The 27,978-nt window shown below is 40.2% G+C and overlaps 1 protein-coding gene across 1 annotated transcript; it reads left to right on the top strand.

Annotated features, from left to right (window-relative positions):
- Positions 1–5: 5 nt before the first annotated feature.
- On the top strand, positions 6–27,978 carry si:dkey-177p2.18 (phospholipase B1, membrane-associated). The gene is made up of 16 exons (XM_021611343.3): positions 6–128; positions 775–839; positions 2,082–2,172; positions 3,421–3,479; positions 6,423–6,490; positions 6,713–6,756; positions 7,439–7,559; positions 9,137–9,188; positions 9,716–9,796; positions 9,902–9,967; positions 12,259–12,350; positions 13,150–13,231; positions 14,608–14,709; positions 16,533–16,628; positions 17,129–17,200; positions 26,839–27,978. Exons 1-16 carry the CDS (start codon positions 74–76, stop codon positions 26,998–27,000), a joined length of 1,308 nt encoding a protein of 435 aa, XP_021467018.2. The 5' UTR covers positions 6–73; the 3' UTR covers positions 27,001–27,978.

The raw sequence follows: 27,978 nt of genomic DNA, 5'->3' as shown, positions 1-27,978 counted from the left end.
GTTGGCCTCATATAATGGCCGTGCCCTCTGGCCGTGCATCACATTGTGCTGTCCCCACACACCACACGCCACTATGGGGTGGCTTTTGATTGCCGTGGCAACCTGTGCGCTAGTCTCCTCTGCCAAAGGTAAGTGCTGGAACCAGCAGGAGAACAGCATGCACAGAGTCCCTATCTGTGCATATTTCACATTTTACACACACACACACACACACACACACACACACACACACACACACACACACACACACACACACACACACACACACACACACACACACACACACACACACACACACACACACACACACAACACACACACACACATTCCACACACATTCCACACACTTGTCAGTTACTGTGGCCACATTGTTGGGGCGAGCAGTTTTTTCTGAAAGAGGGGCCTGGCTTGGGTAGGTCGATGTTGGTTTAGATAATGGAGGACCTGTTTAAAAAGGAACATCAGGGATTTTTGGTTTCAAAAGTTAGACATATAAAAGTTTGGCAGCCCGCAGCAGTGATGATGAAGACTACAGAAGTAGATCGTAATCACAACAGAAAAAATATGCTTTCCTCATAACCTGACTTCAGTTTCTCTTGGTCTTTGTATTGGCTGGGTTATGTAAGCACCAGGACAAACTCAGCAGGCAAAACTGGTTGTAATGACATCATAATGATGTCATTTCAACCAGTTTCTGGTTGTTGTAATGACATCATTCCAACCAGTTTTGCCTGCTGGGAAGACACCCCTTCATGGATACTGTCTCCTTCTAAGGCAACAAGTGGTGGTGGCAGTATGAGGAAGGCATACGACACTACAGCCAGGAGGCTCTCCACAAGGTACTGTCCCATTTGACCCTTTTATCATCTTGGTGTAGGATTGGTCTAGGGTGAAGTTGCCCCTAGATGCTGATGTTGGAGCAGTTGTACATTTACATAACTAATGGTTAAGGTTAGGATTGGGGGCGGGGAAGCTGATCCTAGATTTGTACCTAGGGGAAACTTCTCCCCAGAGCTTTTATTTTCAGTATGCGCCTTCGGTAACCTTTGGTAATGTAAAGGCCTTCATAACATTTGATTGAATGGTTATTTAGTGCTTATAAGTGTGTTATGTCATCTCACATCAAGGAGACCTATGCTAGATATTGATCTATAGTATGTTAATTAAGCATTTGTTACCTGACTTGAATTACCTGAAGATACTTCATTGGTCTTTGTGTACATCACTTACACATTGGTATGTGTAGTTGTACATCATGCTACAGTTAAAGGGATAGTTCACCCAAATTGCAAAATGACATATTGGTTTCCTTTCCCTGTAAGCGGTCTATGGACAAGGTATGACAGCAATCCATTCTTTGGTTTGTTTCCTTGGCACTGTTTCCACATGCTTACATTTTAGCATTTGTGCCACAAATCCCATTTAAGTCATTGGAATGATATTAGCGTGATTTGAACATGATGTGTGAAAACTTGAATGGGATTTTGAATGGGACTTGAATGGGATTTTTGCCACATGCTAAAACATTAGCATTTGGTAACAGTGCCAGCCACTGCCAGGGAAACTACACCAAAGCATGGATTGCTGTAATAACTTGTACATAGACTGCTTACAGGTTAGGAAAACCAATTTTGTAATTTGGGTGAACTATCTCTTTAATGACATGACTGACTGATTCTGCTATGACTACATGACCTTGGTTGTTTGTTATTCAAGTTAATATTCAGTGTCATGTCAGGTTATCTGAATGTTTGTAGATGTTTGTTCGGCATTGATAGCATTTGACACACACACACACACACACACACACACACACACACACACACACACACACACACACACACACACACACACACACACACACACACACACACACACACACACACACACAGTTGTATCTTAGAGGTTGGAACATCTTTCTGGTTTGATGTGGATTCTTGTTCCCTTGCAACTCGTATTGGTACCAGGGGACCATCGTTTCCCCCATTATAATCAGAAATATGTACAGACATATTTACTGCGGTCTAATTTCTATCTGTGTATCTATTCTTTTCTCTCCTTCACTCTCATTCTTTTTTCAGGAGTTTCCAGAGAATACCAGACCGGTGAACTTCACACATTCTCCTTTTCAATGTCCTGACATGAGTCGCTCGCCCACTGTCCCCTCATCAGGTAAGATGGGACCATCCATTAGAGTTGATTTAGAAAGTCAATATGTGAACTGATCCCAGGCCAGTTTTATTCATTGCAAGGCTAGGGTTTTAGGGGCAGATCCTAGACCAGTCCTTAGAGACATCTTCAACTGCCTTCTCTCTGAGTAAATACTGAATGTTAGAGATCATCAACTAGATTTTCTTGAGTGGATGGTCAAGGGCCCGGAACATAATTACAAATCATTTGTAGACTAAATTGATTGCAAAGACGCCCAACAGATATTATATTTGACTAAAATGTAATAATTTCAAACCTTGCTTGCATTTGTATATGATCACGTATAGTGCATTTGGAAAGTATTCAGACCAAATACAGGTGTGCCATGAAGACTCAAGGATGTAATAACTGCCAAAGGTGCTTCAACAAAGTACTGAGTAAAGGATCTGAATACTTAGGTAAATGTGATATTTCATTTTTTGTATTTTTTTTAATACATTTACAAAATGTATAAAAAACAGTTTTTGTTTTGTCATTATGGGGTGTTGTGTGTAGATTGATGAGATGACAAAAACAATTTAATACATTTTAGAATAAGGCTGTAACGTAACAAAATGTGGAAAAATTCAAGGGGTCTGAATACTTTCCGAATGCACTGTATATCTCTCTGCTATGCATGTATACTTGGGAATACTTTGGAACAGATTCCAAAATTTGAATCACTTGGAGGTTATTTGCTGGATTTTTAGTCTTTTGCGTGAAGCAATATTTTAATATATATATTTTATATTATTATTATTGTTTTTGCACAGTAAACTTGGGGGGCCAAATAAAATCATCCGCGGGCCGCCAGTTGGGGAACCCTGTTGTATGTTCTCCTTGTGGGAGTTTAACAATTGAATCAATGTTGTTAGTGTAATGGTGTTGGATTCATAACCTCCCTCCCCAGCTGTAAATCCAATCGCTAGCTTGAAATCGAATCACGCTATTGTATCGCTAGCTTTTCTAGTGTAATAAACAAAGACGTGACCGCTTGTCAAGCATGGTCCCCGGTCCAATCCCAGTGAGGGACAAGAAAGGAGGCAAGCACAGTGACACACCTCTTATATTAGCCCTCTACAACCTAACATGATATGTGGACAGTGTAGGAGGCCACCTGGGTCAGCAATGGTGTGCATTATGGCTGGTCATTATAAATCTCTCTTTCTCTCTCTCAATATCCACCAATGTGTCCTCTCTCTTGACTTTGTCTCTCTTCTTGCTCTTTAGTTGAGTTGGTAAAGGCAGCGGACATTAAAGTCATTGCTGCCCTGGGGGATTCTCTGACGGTGAGTTCAACGTTGAGTTTGTCTAAAACACAAACACTTTACACTCGACTCTTGACCAGAGTTTTTAGGGCTGTGGGTGTTACTTAAAGGGGTACGTGATTGGTACATCCATTTGTGGACTGCAATGAATGATAAATAGCCATTGATTCTTTAAGAATATAATTTACAAATGCTTCATGTTCAACAGTCGTGCCCCATCAAAACCCAAAATATAAGCTCATTTTGCTCCATTGTTTCTAAACAATTCAATTATAAACAAACGTTGTATAGCTTCAAACCATGGTTAAATGTCCAATGCAGACAATTGTATCTCAATATCTAATCATTTCTGGGAACCAATTAAATACCTTACTGTGATGGTTTTGAATGTAATAAAAAAATAACAAATTAAAATATATATAAGAACATTTTAGCAAAGACCAATTTGTCAAGCAAAAATTTTGCTAGGACTGTCTGGGAAGGTCTGAGTGGGGAAGGGAAAACTGAAAATTAGCTGTTATTGGCAGATGTTTGGAAAAACTCCATCTCAACAAAACCATTATTATCTTACACTAGAAGGGCATCATCATCATTTTCACAATTTCACAGTATTATTCCAACCTCACAGTGTGGAAATGTATATGAAATACAGGAAAATCACGTTTTTTGACTGTACTGGGCCTTTAAAACTATAACGTTGATGTCATGGATGGTCAGTCCTCGTGTCCACAGCTCAGTCTATGAATTTAAGAGTTGTTACATTTCTCCATCCCTATCCCTCAGCTGTTTACCAAAAACAAGTGATGGGGTGGCTGCTTTGTTGTTTTTCAAATCCTGTATTTCCCCTTTAAAGCAACTGGTGTGTCACCTTTTCGAAACTAAAACTAGTAAATGCGAAACCATGCCATCTAGCATAATGGAGCAGTTTCACTCAACGCTGCATGGAAATATATGGAAAGTAGTTACTGTAATGAGTTTAACTGAACTGTCTGGACTGGACCAACACAACTAACCAATTCATTTAAAGCTGTTGTGGGCTCAAGACCTCAATGCATTTAAACCATTAAACCACCGCAGGTCAGGGCCATTAGAAATTCTGTTCAGGCCAGTGAGAGAAAAAAAAAGTTAACATTGAACTCAGAATGTTCTAATCGTTCGGGCAGATTGCGTTAATCATAATGGCTGAATTTGCTAATCTTTGGCACGTACAGTGCCTTCGGGAAATAATCCTTGACTCCTTGACTTTTCCAACATTTTTTTCCACATTTTGTTACGTTACAGCCTTATTCTAAAATGGATTTAATCATTTTCCCCTCCTCAATCTACACACAATAACCTAAAATAATGACAACGCAAAAACAGGTTTTTAGAAATTGTTGCTAATTTATGAAAAAATACAATATCACATTTACATAAGTATTCAGACCCTTTACTCAGTACTTTGTTTCAAGCACCTTTGGCAGCGATTACAGCCTCAAGTCTTCTTGGGTATGATGCTACAAGCTTGGCACACCCGTTTTTGAGGAGTTTCTTCCATTCTTCTCTGCAGATCCTCTCAAACTCTGTCAAGTTGGATGGGGAATGTTGCTGCACAGCTATTTTCAGGTATCTCAAGAGATGTTAGATCGGGTTTAAGTCCGGGCTCTGGCTGGGCCACTCAAGGACATTCAAAGACTTGTCCCAAAGCCACTCCTGCGCTGTCTTGGCTGTGTGCTTAGGATTGCTGTGTGGTTGGAAGTTTAACCTTCTCCTCAGTCTGAGATCCTGAGCTCTCTGGAGCAGGGTTTCATCAAGGATCTCTCTGTACTTTGTTCCTTTAATAATTTCCCCATCCTGACTAGTCTCCCAGTCCCTGTCACTGAAAAACATCCCCACAGCATGATACTGCCACCATCATGCTTCACCGTAGGGATGGTGCCAGGTTTCCTCCAGCTTGACATTCAGGCCAAAGAGTTCACTCTTGGTTTCATCAGACAAGAGAATCTTTTTTCTCATGGTCTGAGAGTCTTTAGGTGCCTTTTGGCAAACTCCAAGCAGGCTGTCATGTCCCTTTTACTGAGGAGTGGCTTCTGTCTGGCCACTCTACCATAAAGGCCTGATTGGTGGAGTGCTGCAGAGATGGTTGTCCTTCTGGAAGGTTCTCCCTTCTCCACAGAGGAACTCTAGAGCTCTGTCAGAGTGACCATCGGGTTCTTGACCCTTGTCCCCGATTGCTCAGTTTGGCCGGCTGGCCAGCTCTTGAAAGAGTCTTGGTGGTTCCAAACTTCTTTCATTTAAGAATGATGGAGGCCACTGGGTTCTTGGGGACCTTCAATGCTGGAGACATTTTTTGGTACCCTTCCCCAGATCTGTGCCTCGACACAATCCTGTTTATGCACTCTACAGGCAATTCCCTCGACCTCAGGGTTTGGTTTTTTCTCTGACATGCACTGTCAACTGTGGAACCTTATTTAGACAGTGTGTCCTTTTCCAAATCATGTCCAATCAATTGAATTTACCAGACGTGGACTCCAATGAAGTTGTACTAACATCTCAAGGATGATCAACGGAAACAGGATGCACCTGAGATACATTTTGAGTCTCATAGCAAAGGGTCTGAATACTTACACAAATAAGGTATTTCTGTTTTTTTATTTTTAAAGCAATTCCATTTTTTTTTGTCATTATGGCGTATTGTGTGTAGATTTCAGATTTTTCTTAATCCATTTTAGAATAAGGGTTCTGAGTACTTTCCGAAGGCACTGTATGTCAATGTCATAGTTGAATAACCATTCATTGCAGTCATGGCTGTATCATACTGGAAGTTACTGTTTCGATTAACACACTGTAGTTTGCTATTGACAGTTTTGTGGTTACTGTCTCACTTGAAAGGAAAGTGTTATTAACAGGTATAATCATATGACTCACCTTGTGGTTGATTGTTTGATGAATTGCTACATGGACTGTCTTGCCCTCTCTATTCAGACCGCCATAGGTGCCAATGCCACCAACGTCCTTGGGATTCCTATCGAGTTCCGTCACGTGTCATGGAGGTACCCAATTAATTGTCTTTAGATGAGAATATGACAAGAATGATGAGAATAAGACAACTTTACATAGTAATGTATGCTTTCTTATCCGTTATTTGGGTATTCTGAATGGTAGTTCTCTGTCTAATAATAATCAGTCAATTATTGTCATAATTTGGAAGCAATGCAATTGTTTTGAATGACAACTTAATGACCCTATAGTGGAAAATGTATTGTACCTTGCAGCATCGGGGGCCATGGATCATACCAAGATGTCATTACACTGGCAAGTAAGTGCCTTTCGACTCAAATACCACCTTGAGCTTTGTAGGAACATTAGTCATTCATTGGCACAAATTAATTCTAACCAGACGGAGCTTGGGCAGCCTGGTCCCAGATCTGTTTGTGCTCTTGCCAACTTAATTTCTATAATTGTAAAGCCATAGATAACAAGGAGTGGGTGTAATAGAACAGCAATACTGGCACTCAGGCTTTATCTTGCATAGTTTTTGCCTGGTTATGGTTAGGTTTGAAGTAATAGCAGAACCTTGATCTATGGTTAGAGGCAACATCTACCTTGACGATAGAATGCACAGTGTCCTATCATCCTTCAAGTTCTACCTGTGTGAGCGTAAGGTGTAGGGGGAAGTTGCCCCTAGATGCTGATCTGGGGTCAGTTTTGCATTTCCCACACTAATGGTTAAGGTTAGAATTGGTGAGGGAAAGCTTATTCTAGATCTGTATGGAGGGGAAACTTCACCCCAGAGATGGAGACAAAGGAAGAGAATGTGCTCAGCTCTAAATCCTCTTGTGTAACCCAATAGAAAGGGTACTTGGAACCAAAAATCAATCAAATAAAAAAGGCCAGCACTCACTTATATATACACATATCCTCAATCTACACACAATATATATATATATATATATTTGATTTTCTTTCCCTGTGTGAACCCTCCTTGGCATGTGCTCTAGATATCGTAAGGCTTTTCAATCCCAATGTGCTTGGTGCTGCACCGGCCAAGACTGTCCATGGAACCTCAGCCCCCCTCAGTGAAACAGGATTCAACCTGGCCGTGACCGGACACAACACCTTGTAAGAAACCACTATGGTGAAATATGCAAATATACTGTCTGTCTGCCAGAGATTTAACCAATGAAAGTGATGCATAGAGTTGCGTGCACTAAAAAGCAAGTTTGTGCCATGGTACTGGCACAATGCTTGTATAACACAGTGGTCTGATGTCTCATAGCATATCTAAACTAGCTTTTAAGTGGCTGCAGAATTTAGTTAAATGACACTGCACATTTTAGTTACACTAGTCTCGTGTAGCCATACCTCGAAATCATGTTGTTGTCACACCTCGTTTCTTGATGAGGCCAGAGTTACATACACAATCTGACAATTTCAGCGATATTATGTGTCGCTGCCTGTGCTACACTCATTTATTTATTTCTGTCTGTGGACTTATTGTTCATTTCATTCTGTAACAGCTCAAAATAATCTGATATTTGGGTTGTTCGTTTTAAAGTTTTTCATTTAGACTTTTGAAAATAAGAAAAATATGAATGTGGCAATTCTAGATATGGAAAGATGCCACACCTCCTATCCTTGCAATGGTGTCTTCTGTGACGACATGGACAGAGACAGTGATGTCTATCTCCATTTTAAAGTAGTCAATTGCTTATTTTTCTACTTCCAAGAGTGTATTGGCAGTTTGTAAATAAACTGAAAAGGTGCTGTTGTGCTGGATTGTGATTTACAGCCATTTACAGCTGCAGTTATGGAATGTTTGCTCAGGAGTATAATTCATTGGCTGACTCCTCCTGCTGACCTGATTGGAATCAAGGCAGTGTCCAGGGTTGCTCTCTATCCAACTCTATGGTGATACTAGCCTTGACCAACCCTTCTCTGATAATGTTCTGAAAGAGTCATATTTCCCAGTATTCCTCCTGATAATATTATCTCCCTATTCCATGCTAAGACAGGACATTGTGTCACAGTTTTGACCTTCACTAATATCACAATCTAAATGATTTTATGATTTTATGTTATGCACAACTCACGAAATATCAAAATGCTGCTATTTAAAAAAAAAATTTAAACAACTCATTCTACAAACAAACACATTTGTCTGATTCAGCCACTTGTAAATTCAGTATTTCTGGTATTCAATAAAATGTGCAAATGTTCATTCACGTCATTAATACTATTGGAGACATATTTCACATTTAACATGCTTAAAGCCACAGTCTGGGATGAAAAAAAACAACAACAAACTGACCACTCTGCCCTTTGTTTTGGTTAACAGCTGAGGGATGGGGCTGGAGATATGTCACCACTCTTAAACTCATATATACTATATACTCATAACTCGAGTTGGAGCTATGGATGCCAAGACTGACCAGCCATGAGTTCAAAATAGTTTACCTAGTTTTGAAACTATACAGTGTTTGCTTACAACAACATTAAAACAAGCTTCTATTTGGTGTTTGGGTGGGGTAAGACAGTTGAACTAAGCTCATCAGTGTTTATAAGTTACATTCCCGCAATAATCAATGGCTATCATCAATTTAAAATCCCAAAAGGAATGTACCAATTGCAGACTGTAGCTGGTGCTTTTTGCCTCAGTGTTATGATGTGTATTGTAATGTTGCGTAACTGTCCCTTAGTAATCTACCAGGGCAGACCAGACATCTCATCGACACACTGAGAAACTATGAGGTAAGAACCCCCCTACGTCTCCAACATACTGTATAGGATAAAACCCTGTTATATTCAAACGCGTCTGATAACAACTTGTGCTATTTAGACCTTATCACTGAAAAAAAATGGTAGCATAGGTTACGGTGTGTTTCTGCTTTAGCCAACTAAAGAAGAGCAGAACTCAAAAACGACATCAGGTGTTTAGAAGTGTGTACCACTCCATCTCATCAGTGCTCTATTTGGTTATGAAGATTATGGTAATAATACATTTGGAAATACCATAAACACACGTGAAATTGGTAATAAATACATTTCAATACCAAACCAAACCTTTGGGGAATCATTATCTTGCCAAAATAAAACAGCTAGACAAACAGACTGGCACCCACCCGGGATTTGATTATGATTACATTTGAGATCAGCAACTCTCTTTTCCAACCAATGTCTAAGAATGCTTTATTGATTTGAATAGCAATTTTATTACAGTGGTAAATGAAGTACTGACTGACTAATGTATCCCCTCGTTCATCCCTTTCTTTACACAGGGCCTGAACTTTGATGAGGACTGGAAGCTGCTGACCATTCTCATAGGCATGAACGACATCTGTGATTACTGCAAGGATAAGGTCTGTGTCATTGTAATATGCAGGCTATGCAACTTCATGTGCAATATCATAAAGAAAGAGCAAAGGTGTTTACTTTGGCGCTTGTTTCAACACTCTCCTTCCCAGGTTCTTTTCTCAGTGGACAATTACATTCACTACATGACGAACTCCTTGGAAATGCTAATGAACGAGGTAACATCGGGAGAGCTCACAAATATTATCTATGAATTTTTTTGTATTTTTACAATCCCTTAAAGCGGCAATCGGCAGTTGAAACAACAAAGAAAGCGTACTCCCCGCCCCTGTTTTGGTAAAAAGATGAGGGATGGCAGTGGAGAAATGCCATCACTCTCAAATTCATAGACAGAGCTATGGATGCCAGTTCTGACCGTCTATGATATACAAATGATAGTTTTAACGATGTTTTGAGGCTATAGTGTTTGTTTATATTTACCTTGTTTTTAAACATGGGGAAAAAAACAAGCTCATATTCTGGGTTCTGATGGGGTACGACAGTTGAACTAAGCTCAGGAGGTATTTATACGTTATTTTCTTCAATAATAAGTGGGTACATATCATTAATTGGACGTAGCAACTGCAGATTGCCCATTTAAAGTATACTTCTCAATGGGTCTTCCCTGAATAAATAGGGAAAATACATAGACTACTGTTTTATCACATTATAAATTATGATTTACAACACTTAACACTCACAACGGTAGAGTATAGGTAAGGGATAATCAACGAGGGGCTATGCGTTCTCTGGAAAATAATGAATGACGTGGAAGGTGTGTTCCAAGATGCGCTAGCGGAGTGGAACTAACCTTCAACAGAGTTGCATTATTTTCCAGAGAAAGCATAGAGCCCCGAGTTCATTATCCGTTTTATACCATGGCTATAATTTAGCACATGTACGGCTAGAAATGTGTTGATTTGCAGGTAAAAGTTTGTTCAACATCCACTGAAGTAGCTAGCAAGTTTACTAGATAACTACATTAGTTGCCTTGTTAGCTAAACAAACAAACTTGCTAGTTTAGCTAACCAAACCATCAGTCCTAGCTTGCTATAACCGCAGAGTGCCTGGATACAGCCCTGTTTTCAACAGCGGAGATTTGTATAAACCTTGCAGTCTGTCACTCCGACATTTGCAACATTGTTACAATATTCTAATTCCATCTCCAGTAATGAATCTGTCGGGAGTCAGAATAAGACAGACAGGCAGGCATCTTTTCTCAGTCAATCGAAATCATGAATCAGCTGGCATCATTTTTATGGATACAAAAAAAAAAGATTTGAAAAAAAGTAAAAACGAAACACAGCTAATTTGCAATCTTTCCAGCATCAGTTTGAAGTGATTGTGTTAGTGTGTTGTTGGCTAGGACACTGAGCAACAGTGTCCTGATGAGTGAGCACATTTTCTGTGCCAGGTAAAATTGCACCTCATTAGCTCATTGTTATGGATTTATCCAAATAAATGTCACTAGAAAACAGCTTATGTTATTCTGGCTGCACTATTTGACGTGACTGTAAATTAGTCATAGTTGGCTAGCTAGCAAGCAAGGGATAAAAATATAACATTTTTAGTGAAAATATGTTAATCATTATTTGAATATGTTGGTAAACCATTGTACAAAAGTGCTTTTATACAATGGTTTACCGAGTGGCGCGGTGGTCTAAGGCACTGCATTGCAGTGCTAGCTGTGGCACTAGAGATCCTGGTTCGAGTCCAGGCTCTGTCACAGCTGTCTGCGACTGGGAGATCCATGGGACGGTGCCCAGCGCCGTCCAGGTTAGGGCAAGGTTTGGCCGGCAGAGATGTCCTTGTCCCATCATGCTCTAGCGACTCCTGTGGCGGGCCGGGTGCAATGCACGCTGACACGATCACCAGGTATACAGTGTTTCCTCTGACACATTGGTGTGGAGGACGCACGGCTCTCGACCTTCGCCTGTCCCAAGTCCGTACGGGAGTTGCAGCAATGGAACAAGACTGTAACTACCAATTGGATACCACAAAATAGGGGTATTAAGAACTGATAATGCCCTCAAAGCTGGTTTTTGGAGGAGATATTGCCAAGACTTTGCCAATGTATCCTTCAAACACCGGCTTCTCATGCATTATCATACAACGGGTTATTCAAACAATGATTGACATATTTTAATTAAAAACGTTATTTGGATTAATTTATTCATACTATTTTATCATTCCACAAGAAATGATCCCGACACAAATCTATGGTTGCTACCCAAGCCGGCTGGTCGTTCGTTCTATTGGTTCGGTTGCCAGAGACGCGACCCAGTCGTTCAGTCTTTTTGTTCTGGAACCGGCTGGAATGTGGTTTTAACCAGCCTTCAGCATTCAGGATTAGACCCACCCGTTGTGTAATGTATGTGTGTGTGTGTTAACATGGCAACATTTGCATTTGCATTTCTCTTTGTTGCGGTCATAGAAATAGAATGATTCTAATTCTATGGTTGCGGTCTAGGTTCCCCGTATGATTGTGAATGTAGTTCAAATCCTGCCCATGGAAACCTTGAGGCAGGTCCAGAGGCCCACCCCAGGCTGCCTGCTCCAACGGTGAGTGACCTGGCTTTGACCTTTGACCTTAGAATGCAACCACTATGCACTACGGTGTACATTTTAGGACACCCTCAGCCTACTACGGTGTACATTTAGAGCACCCTCAAGCCTCTCGCCTCACCCCTCCTTGAGCCAATTGTCCAAATCTCCTTGAAATGTAAACCATAATGAACACAGTCACTCTTCCCTTGCACCTACATCATCTTGAAAATATTTTCAACTCTTTCCTTACGAGGTCTGGAGACTACTGGTTTTCTGTTCTACCTGATAATTAACTGCACCCACCTGGTGTCCCAGGTCTAAATCAGTCCCTGATTAGAGGGCAACAACAAAAACAATAGAGTGGGACTGGCTTCGAGGTCCAGAGTTGAGTTTGAGGGCTCTAGGGGCTCCCAATAAGCATCAAAGGTAGACTCTGCAATATGGCATTGTCAGGTTACGGCAGGGCAACTTCTGATGGTATTATTGTCTCTTCCCAATGTTTATGTTCCTTTAAGGAGGGAACAAATTAAGGCGAGCCAATAATGGCAATCGTGGCAGATTTTAAATATTGGTGTGATCAACTCGCTCTATTGTGTATGATGATGTCGCTTATGTGGGACCCCACGTCAATATTTTAAAGATCCGTAGGATGCCCTGAATTGTTATGTAACCGAGTTGGATCCTAGGGTCATTCTCATTAAAACACACCGTAGCAAAATGTTTCACAGCGTTTCTTATTGGTAGAAATTTAGAAGGTACCACATTTTGGGCCTATTGAACATGACCTTGATTCTTGACCCATCATTTGTTCCAGATCATTCTGTTCCTGCCTGATCAAGCCCGGGGCTGGTTCCCCTGAACTGAAGGAGCTAGTGGAGATCAACCTAGAGTTTCAGGTGGGTGGCCTGGAGGTTAATGCCACCATCTACAGCACAGAAACCTATCAGTGTCGGCAGACCTGGGTTTCAAAAACGGAAAAAATCTATTAATTTACTTTATCTGTGCCTGTTTGAACCTGTAGGGTTTAATAAACTAATAGAAAAGACCCAAACCTGCAAAACCCTCCCATCTGGCACTCCAGGCAGACTCTTTAAAAGATCTTTAACAGATTCTTTGAGTATTTGAAATGTAGCCCGAGGGCACTGACCGACGTCCATGGACATTGAAAAGTAGTGTAAATTTGCTTAGTCTCCCCTGGCCTTGATTTCCACCCCATTCACAGACGTGTTTTCAACGTCCCCAGCCGTTCATTTCTGGTCCGGTTCGGACCGGACCAAATCTGATCCAATTTCATTCCACCATCTACAGATGTCTGGGATAGACCCGACTTGATTTGGCCCAAACAGACATCTATAGTTGTTTAAGATTTGGTCCGGACTGGCCTTGATTTGGCCCAAACATTGAAGTCCATAATTGGTTCAGATTTGATCTGGACTGGACTTGATTTTGACCAAACATAAACAAGTTTGGACAGAATAGTATAGGAGTACAAAACAGTAGACCACAGCAGAGTACAGGACAGCAGAGTACAGGACAGTAAAGAAAAGTAGTATAGTTCAGTACAGTAGAGTATAGTACAGTATAATGTAATGTATTGTACCTGACTACACCCTACTGTACCGTACTACACTGCATTCTACTGTACTCTACTGTGCTCTACTGTACTGTGCTATACTGTCCAAACTTGTGAAATGTAGACGTCTATGATTGGTTCAGATAAGACCAAATGTGGTCTTGTTTGGAAATCGGAGCTCATTAAAATAATAACCTGTGTTAATTTTTGCATTTACATTTGTCATTTAGCAGACACTCTTATCCAGAGTGACATTCTACTAAGGTAGATAAACAACCACATATCACAGTCATAACAAGAAAAAAGTTTCTGAAACCGTTACTGAGATTGTTAATGTAGTTGAAGTGTTCTTCTGTGTGTTTCTTTCTGTTGGTCTGGAAACTTTAAACTTGACCACTGCCAGTTCTTAAGCTTTGGAAAAAGCTAACATAAATACATGTGACAGATGGGAGCAAAAATAAATATTCTGTACTGCAATCTTCAGTTGGCTCCATATTCCTATTTAAATTTTAAAGAACATTTTGGAATGTGAAATAATGATTTCTTCATTGACATGTAGTTTTTTTTATCAATGTCAACTTCCGTAAAAATACTTATTTTGAATGTCTGGAAAATACGTCTTTTCAATGTCTGACCTCACAGCAGTGTGCATATTTCTGTTCTAGCCCTACGCTAACACACACCTCATTAACTCTCCAGAAACGTCTGGAGCAGCTCCTCCACAGCGATAGCTTCTTCAGGGAGGACTTTGCCGTTGTTCTCCAGCCCTTCATGAAACAAGCAGACCCTCCTCGCCTCCCGGTAAAGTCTCTTGGCTTTTATCTGGAATTCTTTTGCTGTTTCAAGCCTGTTTCAATATATATATATATATATATATATATATATATATATATATTATATTATATTTATGAGCTATGCGTGATTATCTCACATAGTTTATACATACAGTACCAGTTAATAGTTTGGACACACCTACTATTCCAGGGTTGTTCTTTATTTTTACTATTTTCCACATTGTAGAATAATAGTGAAGACATCAAAACTATGAAATAACACATATGGAATCATTTTGTAACCAAAAAAGTGTTAAACATTTCAAAATATATGTTCTATTTTAGATTCTTCAAAGTAGCAACCCTTTGCCTTGATGACAGCTTTGCACACTCTTGGCATTCTCTCAACCAGCTTCACCTGGAATGCTTTTCTGTCTTGAATGAGCTCCCAAATATGCTGACCACTTTTGACTGTTTTTCATAGGATGCTTTTCCCAAACCTCTCAATTGGGTTGAGGTCGGGTGATTGTGGAGGCCAGGTAATCTGATGCAGCACTCCATCGCTCTCCTTCTTGCTCAAATAGCCCTTACACTGACTGGAGGTGTGATAGGTCATTTTCCTGTTGAAAACAAATTATAGTCCCACTAAGCGCAAACCAGATGGGATGGTGTAACTCTGCAGAATGTTGTGGCAGCCATGCTGGTTAAGTGTGCCTTGAATTCTAAATGAATCACAGACAGTGTCACCAGCAAAACACGACCACATCATCACACCTCCTCCTCCATGCTTCACGGTGGGAACCACACATAAGGAGATCATCCGTTCACCTACTCTGCGTCTCACAAAGACATGGCAGTTGGAACCAAAAATGTCACATTTGGACTAATCAGACCAAAGGACAGATTTCCACCAGTCTAATGTCCATTGCTTGTGTTTCTTGGCCCAAGCAAGTCTCTTCTTCTTATTGCTGTCCTTTAGTAGTGTTTTATTTGCAGCAATTTGACCATGAAGGCCTGATTCACGCAGTCTACTCTGAACAGTTGATGCTGAGATGTGTCTGTTACTTGAACTCTCTGAAGCATTTATTTGGGCTGCAATCTGAGGTGCAGTTAACTGTAATGAATTTATAATCTGCAGCAGAGGTAACACTGGGTCTTCCTTTCCTGTGGCGGTCCTCATGAGAGCCAGTTTCATCATAGAGCTTAATGGATTTTGCTACTACACTTTAAGAAATGTTCAAGTTCTTGAAGTTTTCTGCATTGACTGAACTTCATGTCTTAAATAAATTACAGACTGTAATTTCTCTTAACTTATTTGAGCTGTTTATGCCATAATATGGACTTGGTCTTTTATCAAATAGAGCTATCTTCTGTATACCACCCCTACCTTGTTACAACACAACTAATTTGCTCAAATGCATTAAGAAGGGAAAAAAATCCACAAATTAACTTTTAACAAGGCACACTTGTTAACTGAAATGCATTCCAGGTGACTACCTCATGAAGCTGTTTGAGAGAATGCCAAGAGTGTACAAAGCTGTCATCAAGGCAAAGGGTGGCTACTTTGAAGAAAAATATATTTTGATTTGTTTAACACTTTTTTGGTTACTTCCATATGTGTTATTTCATTGTTTTGATGTCTTCACTATTATTCTACGATGTAGAAAATAGTAAAAATAAAGAAAACCCTGGAATGAGTAGCTGTGTCCAAACTTTTGACTGATACTGTATACAAAAGACTATGTGAGAAAATCATGCATGGTAACACATTCACAGAGACATTTATGTGAGAATAGTTTAAATTATTCCCATGACCTGTCACTGTTGTGATGTTTGTGTCTCTCCGAACAGAATGACAAGATCGACATGACCTTTTTCACCCATGACTGCTTTCACTTCACCATAAAGGGCCATGAGGAGCTAGCTAAGGGGCTGTGGAACAACATGGTGAGCGCTACATAATGCTAACAGGATGCTAACAATATGCTAATATCTAGCTAGCAGGATCAAAGGTCATGAGCATTGCTCATACAATTTCTCCATTCAGTCTGCTACTAATGACTGGTATTAATTATGTCACTTTGGCTGAGTGAAGGCTGGTAATTAGTCCTACTGCAGATGTTTCATTCCTGGAAAGGTCTAAAAATGAAAGATGCCACGATCCCGTTGTCAAACATACTACAATCCAAAACCATGACACATCAACAAAGAAGAGGGACAGTGGCTGATTCTGAATTGAATTGTGTTGATTTATGAGCCTTTCTATTGAAAGGTCAGAATTATCCCAACACCCTTTTAAATACATGCTGATTGTAACTCCATACACTGCATATGTGTAATTGTTCATGGAGTATTTGGAAGGGAGCATGACAAGAAATAACAGAAAGGTACAATAGTTGAAACATTAGCGATGTCACCATCAGATGTTTCTTATCTAATTTCCCCAGTTCCAGCCAGAGGGAGGGAAGTTTATGGTGTCAAGCTTTTCTGACCCCATCGAGCTCATCTGCCCACCGATGGTAAGACCTGAGCTGTGACTGAGTGTCCTTTGTTTGTATTTGATACTATTATATATACATATATATACATACAGTTGAAGTCAGAAGTTTACATACACCTTAGCCAAGTACATTTAAACTCAGTTTTTCACAATTCCTGACATTTAATCCTATTACAAATTCCCCGTTTTAGGCAGTTAGGATCACCACTTTATTTTAAGAATGTGAAATGTCAGAATAATAGTAGAGAGAATGATTTATTTCAGCTTTTATTCCTATCATCACATTCCCAGTGGGTCAGAAGTTTACATACACTCAATTAGTATTTGGTAGCATTGCCTTTAAATTGTTTAACTTGGGTCAAACGTTTCGGGTAGCCTTCCACAAGCTTCCCACAATAAGTTGGGTGAATTTTGTCCCATTCCTTCTGACAGAGCTGATGTAACTGAGTCAGGTTTGTAGGCCTCCTTGCTTCCACACGCTTTTTCAGTTCTGCCCACACATTTTCTATAGGATTGAGTCCATTTGGAAGACCCATTTGCGACCAAGCTTTAACTTCCTGACTGATGTCTTGAGATGTTGCTTCAATATATCCACATAATTTTCCATCCTCGTGATGCCATCTATTTTGTGAAGTGCACCAGTCCCTCCTGCAGCACCCCCGTGCTTCACGGTTGGGATGGTGTTCTTCGACTTGCATGCCTCCCCCTTTAACCTCCAAACACAACGATGGTCATTATGGCCAAACAGTTCTATTTTTGTTTCATCAGACCAGAGGACATTTCTCCAAAAAGTACGATCTTTGTTCCCATGTGCAGTTGCAAACCGTAGTCTGGCTTTTTTTATGGTGGTTTTGGAGCTGTGGCTTCTTCCTTGCAGAGCGGCCTTTCAGGTTATGTCGATATTGGACTCGTTTTACTGTGGATATAGATACTTTTGTACCTGTTTCCTCCAGCATCTTCACAAGGTCCTTTTCTGTTGTTCTGAGATCGATTTGCACTTTCGCACCAAGGTACGTTCATCTCTACGAGTCAGAATGCATCTCCATCCTGTGCGGGTGGACCCATTATGTTTATACTTGTGTACTATTGTTTGTACAGATGAATGTGGTACCTTCAGGTGCTTGGAAATTGCTCCCAAGGATGAACCAGACTTGTGGAGGTCTACAATTTTTTTCTTGGCTGTTTTCTTTTGATTTTCCCATGATGTCAAGTAAAGAGGCACTGAGTTTGAAGGTAGGCCTTGAAATACATCCACAGGTACACCTCCAATTGACTCAAATTATGTCAATGAGCCTATCAGAAGCTTCTAAAGCCATGATATAAATTTCTGGAATTTTCCAAGCTGTTTAAAGGCACAGTCAACTTAGTGTATGTAAACTTCTGACCCACTGGAATTGTGATACAGTGAATTATAAGTGAAATAATCTGTCTGTAAACAATTGTTGAAAAAATGACTTGTGTCATGCACAAAGTAGATGTCCTAACCGACTTGCCAAAACTATAGTTTGTTAACAAGAAATTTGTGGAGTAGTTGAAAAACTAGTTTTAATGACTCCAACCTAAGTGTATGTAAACTTCCGACCTCAACTGTGTGTGTGTGTATACATATATATATGTATATATATATATATATATATATATATATATATAGTGCCTTGCGAAAGTATTCGGCCCCCTTGAACTTTGCGACCTTTTGCCACATTTCAGGCTTCAAACATAAAGATATAAAACTGTATTTTTTTGTGAGGAATCAACAACAAGTGGGACACAATCATGAAGTGGAACGACGTTTATTGGATATTTCAAACTTTTTTAACAAATCAAAAACTGAAAAATTGGGCGTGCAAAATTATTCAGCCCCTTTACTTTCGGTGCAGCAAACTCTCTCCAGAAGTTCAGTGAGGATCTCTGAATGATCCAATGTTGACCTAAATTACTAATGATGATAAATACAATCCACCTGTGTGTAATCAAGTCTCCGTATAAATGCACCTGCACTGTGATAGTCTCAGAGGTTCGTTAAAAGCGCAGAGAGCATCATTAAGAACAAGGAACACACCAGGCAGGTCCGAGATACTGTTGTGAAGAAGTTTAAAGCCGGATTTGGATACAAAAATATTTCCCAAGCTTTAAACATCCCAAGGAGCACTGTGCAAGCGATAATATTGAAATGGAAGGAGTATCAGACCACTGCAAATCTACCAAGACCTGGCCGTCCCTCTAAACTTTCAGCTCATACAAGGAGAAGACTGATCAAAGATGCAGCCAAGAGGCCCATGATCACTCTGGATGAACTGCAGAGATCTACAGCTGAGGTGAGAGACTCTGTCCATAGGACAACAATCAGTCGTATATTGCACAAATCTGGCCTTTATGGAAGAGTGGCAAGAAGAAAGCCATTTCTTAAAGATATCCATAAAAAGTGTCGTTTAAAGTTTGCCAAAAGCCACCTGGGAGACACACCAAACATGTGGAAGAAGGTGCTCTGGTCAGATGAAACCAAAATTGAACTTTTTGGCAACAATGCAAAACGTTATGTTTGGCGTAAAAGCAACACAGCTGAACACACCATCCCCACTGTCAAACATGGTGGTGGCAGCATCATGGTTTGGGCCTGCTTTTCTTCAGCAGGGACAGGGAAGATGGTTAAAATTGATGGGAAGATGGATGGAGCCAAATTCAGGACCATTCTGGAAGAAAACCTGATGGAGTCTGCAAAAGACCTGAGACTGGGACGGAGATTTGTCTTCCAACAAGACAATGATCCAAAACATAAAGCAAAATCTACAATGGAATGGTTCAAAAATAAACATATCCAGGTGTTAGAATGGCCAAGTCAAAGTCCAGACCTGAATCCAATCGAGAATCTGTGGAAAGAACTGAAAACTGCTGTTCACAAATGCTCTCCATCCAACCTCACTGAGCTCGAGCTGTTTTGCAAGGAGGAATGGGAAAAAATGTCAGTCTCTCGATGTGCAAAACTGATAGAGACATACCCCAAGCGACTTACAGCTGTAATCGCAGCAAAAGGTGGCGCTACAAAGTATTAACTTAAGGGGGCTGAATAATTTTGCACGCTCAATTTTTCAGTTTTTGATTTGTTAAAAAAAGTTTGAAATATCCAATAAATGTTGTTCCACTTCATGATTGTGTCTCGCTTGTTGTTGATTCTTCACAAAAAAATACAGTTTTATATCTTTATGTTTGAAGCCTGAAATGTGGCAAAAGGTCGCAAAGTTCAAGGGGGCCGAATACTTTCGCAAGGCACTGTATATATTACAGACTATATTATGTTACGATAAGAGAATGGAAGTAGGAATAGGATACAACTCAAATCAAAGTTTATTGGTCACGTACCCAGTTTAGCGGATGTTACTAGCTCTTAAAAATGCAGTGAAATGTCAAACTACACAAATAATAATGCAAAAAAAACCACACAAAAAATGATTGTGAAATTTCAGAATGAATCCAATTAACCAAAATACTGTAGCACTGTAACAGTAAGCCAAATGCAATCTATATGTATACACAACAGATTAATTTACACAGATATAATATGTACAATAGTAGATATATTAGAGTGAGGTATCCAGTATATAAATGAATACAGTATATACACAAATGCAGTGTGTATAAGCAGGGTAACTGAAATGCAATGTACAGTAGTAGAAATAATAGAAGGAACATGTCGAGAATACAGCATTTAAATACAGTACAAAATCCCATGGCAAAATAGATAGAATTGTAGGGATTTAGCTTCCAGACCAGAGAATACAGTGGCAAGAAAAAGTATGTGAACCCTTTGGAATTACCTGGATTTCTGCATAAATTGGTTATCAAATTTGATCTGATCTTCATCTAAGTCACGACAATAGACAAACATGGTGTGCTTAAACTAATAACACGCAAATTATTGTATTTTTCTTGTCTATATTGAATACATAATTTAAACATTCACAGTGTAGATTGGAAAAAGTATGTGAACCCCTAGACGTCAGCTAACCTGGAGTCCAATCAATGAGACGAGATTGGAGATGTTGGTTAGAGCTGCCTTGCCCTATAAAAAACACTCACAACATTTGAGTTTGCTATTCACAAGAAGTATTGCCTGATGTGAACCATGCCTTGAACAAAAGAGACCTCAGAAGTCCTAAGATTAAGAATTGTTGACTTGCATAACGCTAGAAAGGGTTACAAAAGTATTTCTAAAAGCCTTGATGTTCATCAGTCCACGGTAAGACAAATTGTCTATAAATGGAGAAAGTTCAGCACTATTGCTACTCTCCCTAGGAGTGGCCTTCCTGCAAAGATGACTGTAAGCGCAGAATGCTCAATGAGGTTATGAAGAATCCTAGTGTCAGCTAAAGACTTACAGAAATGCTAACATCTCTGTTGACGAGTCTACGAAACGTAAAATACTAATCAAGAATGGTGTTCATGGGAGGCCACCACGAAAGAAGCTACTGCTGTCCAAAAAAAAACATTGCTGCACATCTGAAGTTTGAAACTACAGTTGAGTTGTTTGGAAGGAACACTCAACACTATGTGTGGAGAAAAAAAGGCACAGCACACCAACATCAAAACCTCATCCCAACTGTAAATTATGGTGGAGGGAGCATCATGGTTTGGGGCTGCTTTGCTGCCTCAGGGCCTGGACAGCTTGCTATCATCGATGGAAAAAGGAATTCCCAAGTTTATCAAGACGTTTTGCAGGAGAAGGCTATCTGTCTGCCAATTGAAGCTCAACAGAAGTTGGGTGATGCAACAGGACAACGACCCAAAACATAGAAGTAAATCAACAACAGAATGGCTTCAACAGAAGAAAATCCACCTTATGGAGTCCTGACCTCAACCTGATTGAGATGCTGTGGCATGACCTCGAGAGCAGTTCACACCAGACATCCCAGGAATGTAGCTGAAATGAAACAGTTTTGTGAAGAGGAATGGTCTAAAATTCCTCCTGACCGTTGTGCAGGTCTGATCCGCAACTACAGAAAACGTTTGGTTGAGGTTATTGCTGCCAAAGGAGGGTCAACCAGTTATTAAATCCAAGGGTTCAGATACTTTTCCCACCTGCACTGTGAATGCTTACACGGTGTGTTCAATAAAGACAAGAAAACGTATAATTGTTTGTGCATTATTAGTTTAAGCAGACTGTGTTTGTCTGTTGTTGTGACCTAGATGAAGATCAGATAAAATTGTATGACCAATTTATGCAGAAATCCTGGTATTTCCAAAGAGTTAACATACATTTTTTTGCCACTGTATGTGTATGTGAATGGTGTGCATAGACAGTATGGACAGTATGTGAATAGAAATGTGTGTACAGTAGTAGTTGCATAGGATGAGCCATGACAAGAATACAGTATATACATACAGTGCATTCAGAAAGTATTCAGACCCCTTGACTTTTTACACGTTGTTACGTTACAGACTTATTCTAAAATGGATTAAAGAGAACATTTACATCATCAATATACACCCAATACGCCATAATTACAAAGCATAAAAAAGGGTTTTAGAACTTGGCACCTGTATTTGGGAGTTTTTCCCCATTTCTTCTCTGCAGATCCTCTCAAACTGTCAGGTTGGATGGGGAGCATTGCAGCACAACTATTTTCAGGTCTCTCCAGAGATGTTCGATGTCCAGGCTCTGGCTGGGCCACTCAAGGACATTCAGAGACTTGCTTAGGGTCGTTGTCCTGTTGGAAGGTGAGCTTTCGCCCCCAGTCTGAGGTCCTGACCACTCTGGAGCAGGTTTTCTTCAACGATCTCTCTGTACTAAGCTCCGTTCATCTTTCTCTCGATCCTGACTAGTCTCCCAGTCCCTGCCGCTGAAATCCATCCCCACAGCATGATGCTGCCACCACCATGCTTCACCGTAGGGAAGGTGACAGGTTCCTCCAGACTCTTGGCATTCAGGTCAAAGAGTTCAATCTTGGTTTCATCAGACAAGATAATCTTGTTTCTCATGCTCTGAGAGTCTTTAGGTGCCTTATGGCAAACTCATAGACGGCTGTCATGTGCATTCTACTGAGGAGTGGCTTCCGTCTGGCCACTCTACCAGAAAGGCCTTATTGGTGGAGTGCTGCAGAGATGGTTGTCCTTCTGGAAGGTTCTCCCATCTCCATAGAGGAACTCTGGAGCTCTGTCAGAGTGACCATTAGATTCTTGGTCACCTCCCTGACCAAGGCCCTTCTCCCCCGATTGCTCAGTTTGGCCGGGCGGCCAGCTCTAGGAAGAGTCTTGATGGTAACAAACTTCTTCCATTTAAGAATGATGGAGGCTACTGTGTTCTTGGGGACCTTCAATGCTGCACACATTTGTTGGTACCCTTCCCCAGATCTGTGCCTTGACACAATCCTGTCTCTGAGATCTATGGACAATTCCTTTGACCTCGTGGCTTGGCTTTTGCTCTGACACGCACTGTCAACTGTGGGACCTTATATAGACAGTTGTGTGCCTTTCCAAATCATGTTCAATCAACTGAATTTACCACAGGTGGACTCCAATCAAGTTGGAGAAACATCTCAAGGATGATCAATGGAAACAGGATGCACCTGAGCTCAATTTCGAGTCTCATAGCAAAGGATCTGAACACTTATATAAATACGGTTTTTATTTTGTATACATTTGCAAAACATTTGCTTTGTCATTATGGGGTATTGTGTGTAAATATACACTACCGTGAAAAAATTGGGGACACTTAGAATTTTCCTTGTTTCTGAAAGAAAAGCGCATTTTTTGTCCATTAAAATAACATTACATTTATCAGGAATACAGTGTAGACATGGTTAATGTCCATAGACTGCTTACAGGGCAAGGAAACCAATATGTTTTTGGAATTTGGGTGAACCATCCCTTTAAAGACGTTACCACAAATCACTAGCTGGCTACCACCCAGTTACTTAACCCAGCACCTTAGAGGCTGCTGCCCTAAATACATAGACATGGAATCACCGGCCACTTTAATAATGTTTACATACTACTTTACTCATTACATATGTATACTACTGTTCAAAAGTTTGGGGTCACTTAGAAATGTCCTTGTTTTTTTTAATAAACATTTTTGTCCATTAAAATAACATCAAATTGATCAGAAATACAGTGTAGACATTGTTAAAACCTCTCTAGGATAGCGTCCCACCTCGTCAACAGCCAGTGAAACTGCAGGGTGCCAAATTCAAAACAACAGATATCCCATAATTAAAATTCCTCAAACATACATGTATTTTACACCATTTTAAATATACACTTATAAATCCAGCCACAGTGTCAGATTTCAAAAAGGCTTTACGACGAAAGCAAACCAAACGATTATGTTAGGTCAGAGCCAAGTCACATAAAAACACAGCCATTTTTCCAGCCAAAGAGAGGAGTCACAAAAAGCAGAAAATAGATAAAATGAATCACTAACCTTTGATGATCTTCATCAGATGACACTCATTGGACTTCATGTTACACAATACATGTATGTTTTGTTCGATAAAGTTCATATTTATATACAAAAATCTGAGTTTACATTGGCACGTTATGTTCAGTAGTTCCAAAACATCCGGTGATTTTGCAGAGAGCCACATCAATTTACAGAATAATAAACATTGCTGAAAGATACAACTGTTATACATGGAATTTTAGATCCACTTCTTCTTAATGCAACCGCTGTGTCAGATTTTTAAAAAACTTTACGGAAAAAGCAAACCATGCAATAATCTGAGTACGGCGCTCAGACGACAAATCAAGCCAAACAGATATCCGCCATGTTGGAGTCAACAGAAGTCAGAAATAGCATTATAAATATTCACTTACCTTTGATGATCATCATCAGAATGCATTCCCAGGAATCCCAGTTCCACAATAAATGATTGTTTTGTTCGATAATGTCCATAATTTATGTCGAAATACCTAATTTTTGTTTTGCGCGTTCAGTACACAATCCAAACTCACGATTTGCGATCACTAGGAGCAGACGAAAAGTCAAAAAGTTCCGTTACAGTCCGTAGAAACATGTCAAACGATGTATAGAATTAATCTTTAGGATGTTTTTATCATAAATCTTCAATAATGTTCCAACCGGAGAATTTCCTGCAGAAATGCAATGGTACTCAAGCTAAATTTCACGTGAACACGTGAGGCTCGTGGCTCTCTGGCAGACCTCTGACTCATTCACCTCTCATTCGCCCCCACTTCCCAGTAGAAGCATCAAACAAGGTTCTAAAGACTGTTGACATCTAGTGGAAGCCTTAGGAATTGCAATATGACCCCGTACACACTGTGTATTTGATAGGGCAAGAGTTGAAAAACTACAAACCTCAGATTTCCCACTTCCTGGTTGGATTTTTTTCTCAGGTTTTTGCCTGCCATATGAGTTCTGTTATACTCACAGACATCATTCAAACAGTTTTAGAAACTTCAGAGTGTTTTCTATCCAAATCGACTAATTATATTGATATTCTATCTTCTATGGCTGAGTAGCAGGCAGTTTAATTTGGGCACACTTTTCATCCAAAATCCCAATACTGCCCCCTACCCTAGAGAAGTTAATGTTGTAAACGACTATTGTAGCTGAATTTTTAATTTTGGAAACGGCTGAATTTTAATGGAATACCTACATAGGCGTACAGAGGCCCATTATCAGCAACCATCACTCCTGTGTTCCAATGGCACATTGTTTTATCTAATCCAAGTTTATCATTTTAAAGGGCTAATTGATCATTAGAAAACCCTTTTGCAATTATGTTAGCACAGCTGCAAACTGTTGTGCTATTAAAGAAGCAGTAAAACTGTCCTTCTTTAGACTAGTTGAGTATCTGGAGCATCAGCATTTGTGCGTTCGATTACAGGCTCAAAATGGCCAGAAACAAAAGACTTCTTCTGAAACTCGTCTGTCTATTCTTGTTCTGAGAAATGAATGCTATTCCATGTGAAGAAACTGAAGATCTCATACAACGCGTTGTACTACTCCCTTCACAGAACAGCGCAAACTGGCCCTAACCAGAATAGAAAGAGGAGTGGGAGGTCCCGGTGCACAACTGAGTAAGAGGACAAGTATATTAGAGTGTCTAGTTTGAGAAACAAGACACTACACAAATCCTCAACTGGCAGCTTCATTCAAAAGTACCCGCAAAACACCAGTCTCAATGTCAACAGTGAAGAGGCGACTCCGGGATGCTGGCCTTCTAGGCAGAGTTCCTCTTCCAGTGTCTGTGTTCTTTTGCCCAACTTAATATTTTATTTTTATTTGCCAGTCTGAAATATGTATTTTTCTTTGCAACTCTTTCAAAAACAAGGAAGTGTCTAAGTGACCCCAAATTTTTGAACGGTTGTGAATATTTAATATATTTTAGAATACGGCTGTAACGCAACACAATTTGGATGAAGTCAAGGGGTTTGAATACTCTTTGAATGCACTGTATAAAGTGGGTAAAATAATATGTAAAGATTTTTAAAGTGACCAGTGTTCAATGACTATATGTACATAGGGCAGCAGTCTCTAAGGTGCAGAGTTGAGTACCGGGTGGTAGCCGGCTAGTGACAGTGTCTACTGGGAGGAGGCCGGCTAGTAATGAATGTTTAACAGTCTGATGGCCTGGAGATAGAAGCTGTTTATCAGTGACCTCAATTTATTTCGTGACTAAAGCTGTTTTGGATGTTTAGGATCACCCCTACATCTACACCCGACCTGCCAAAAGAGGCCAGTCCACCATACCCGTTGTCCCCAGGTCGGCTATTCCAACGCGGGAAACCCTTCTTCTGTCTCACCTTGTGGTCCTGGCTGGTATTCTGTCCTGGGCCATCACTGCTTTAGCCTCTCTATAACACTAATAAACTTATACGTGGGGTGAATATAGGTAACATTATGGTTGCAGTTGTAATGATTGTGGGTGTTTTCTTTGTTGCTGCCATGCCTGCATTGTCAAGTATTGAACACAAGAGGGCCCACTGACCCTGGGCCTCTACCAACCCCTGTGTTCTGTGACCATAGAGAATGATAGAGGCCTCTAGTGACCAAAAGGTCTTATAAGCATGGGCAGCGCCATTGAGGTCTTCTACCATTTTCATGTAGACAACTGGCTGATCCCTCCTGGTGACCCTGTTGGAGTCATGTCCAACCAGGTCATCAGGAGGAATCAGCTAATCGTGAAGAAGAAAATTGACTACTTCAAAATGGATATGCCCATGCTGTCACAGACACTATAATGGCACAGATACAAATATGAGTTCTCTATCTATCTCTATGGCTGTGACTGAGAAGACAAAAAGACCAACAATGGAAATCTGATATTGGAGGTGGACACAATATGTCAGTGCAATCTGTGCGTGTTGGTGACGTCCAATACACACAGAATGACACAAGCTGCTTTAGAAATCTATCTATCTATCTATCATTGAGAGGGGGATGGGACTGTCAATAGGCATTGTGATTTTCCCCTGTGCTGTGGCAGAGCCTGCTCATCATTCATCTAATTGTGAACCCCTTCTACAATAACAAACCACACCAAACAAAAAGGCCAGGTGATGGCTAAATTTAGCTCATCGTGTTGTTTCAATGGGTTTGCTCTGAGGCAAATTATTTGAGCATTTTCTGTTTCCTTTAGACTAGAATAGCAAGAACCGCATAATAAACATTGAGTTGCATTGAGATTATAATGGGCTGGCTCTGAAAATAACATATTTAGGTGAACATGTAAACTGTGAGGTGTCCCATAGGCTATAGGCATGGGATAATTGGTTTTTCAACGGTCAACCTTGTGTATCTGTTTTAAAGGGCAATAAACAGTTTGGCAATTCAACTCA

This window comes from Oncorhynchus mykiss, chromosome 8 (assembly GCF_057628025.1).
Source record: "Oncorhynchus mykiss isolate SJ-2025 chromosome 8, ASM5762802v1, whole genome shotgun sequence".
Classification (NCBI taxonomy): domain Eukaryota; kingdom Metazoa; phylum Chordata; class Actinopteri; order Salmoniformes; family Salmonidae; genus Oncorhynchus; species Oncorhynchus mykiss.
Note: the sequence above shows the minus strand (reverse complement) of the source record. Positions and strands in the feature narration are given on the sequence as shown.

What these genes read in the sequence shown, in the direction of transcription:
- si:dkey-177p2.18 (XM_021611343.3), top strand. Translation starts at nt 74, where the DNA reads ATGGGGTGGCTTTTGATTGCCGTGGCAACCTGTGCGCTAGTCTCCTCT. An exon ending in AGATGTCATTACACTGGCAA is followed by an intron (nt 6,757 to 7,438) that starts GTAAGTGCCTTT and finishes CATGTGCTCTAG; the next exon opens with ATATCGTAAGGCTTTTCAAT. An exon ending in GTGACCGGACACAACACCTT is followed by an intron (nt 7,560 to 9,136) that starts GTAAGAAACCAC and finishes ACTGTCCCTTAG; the next exon opens with TAATCTACCAGGGCAGACCA.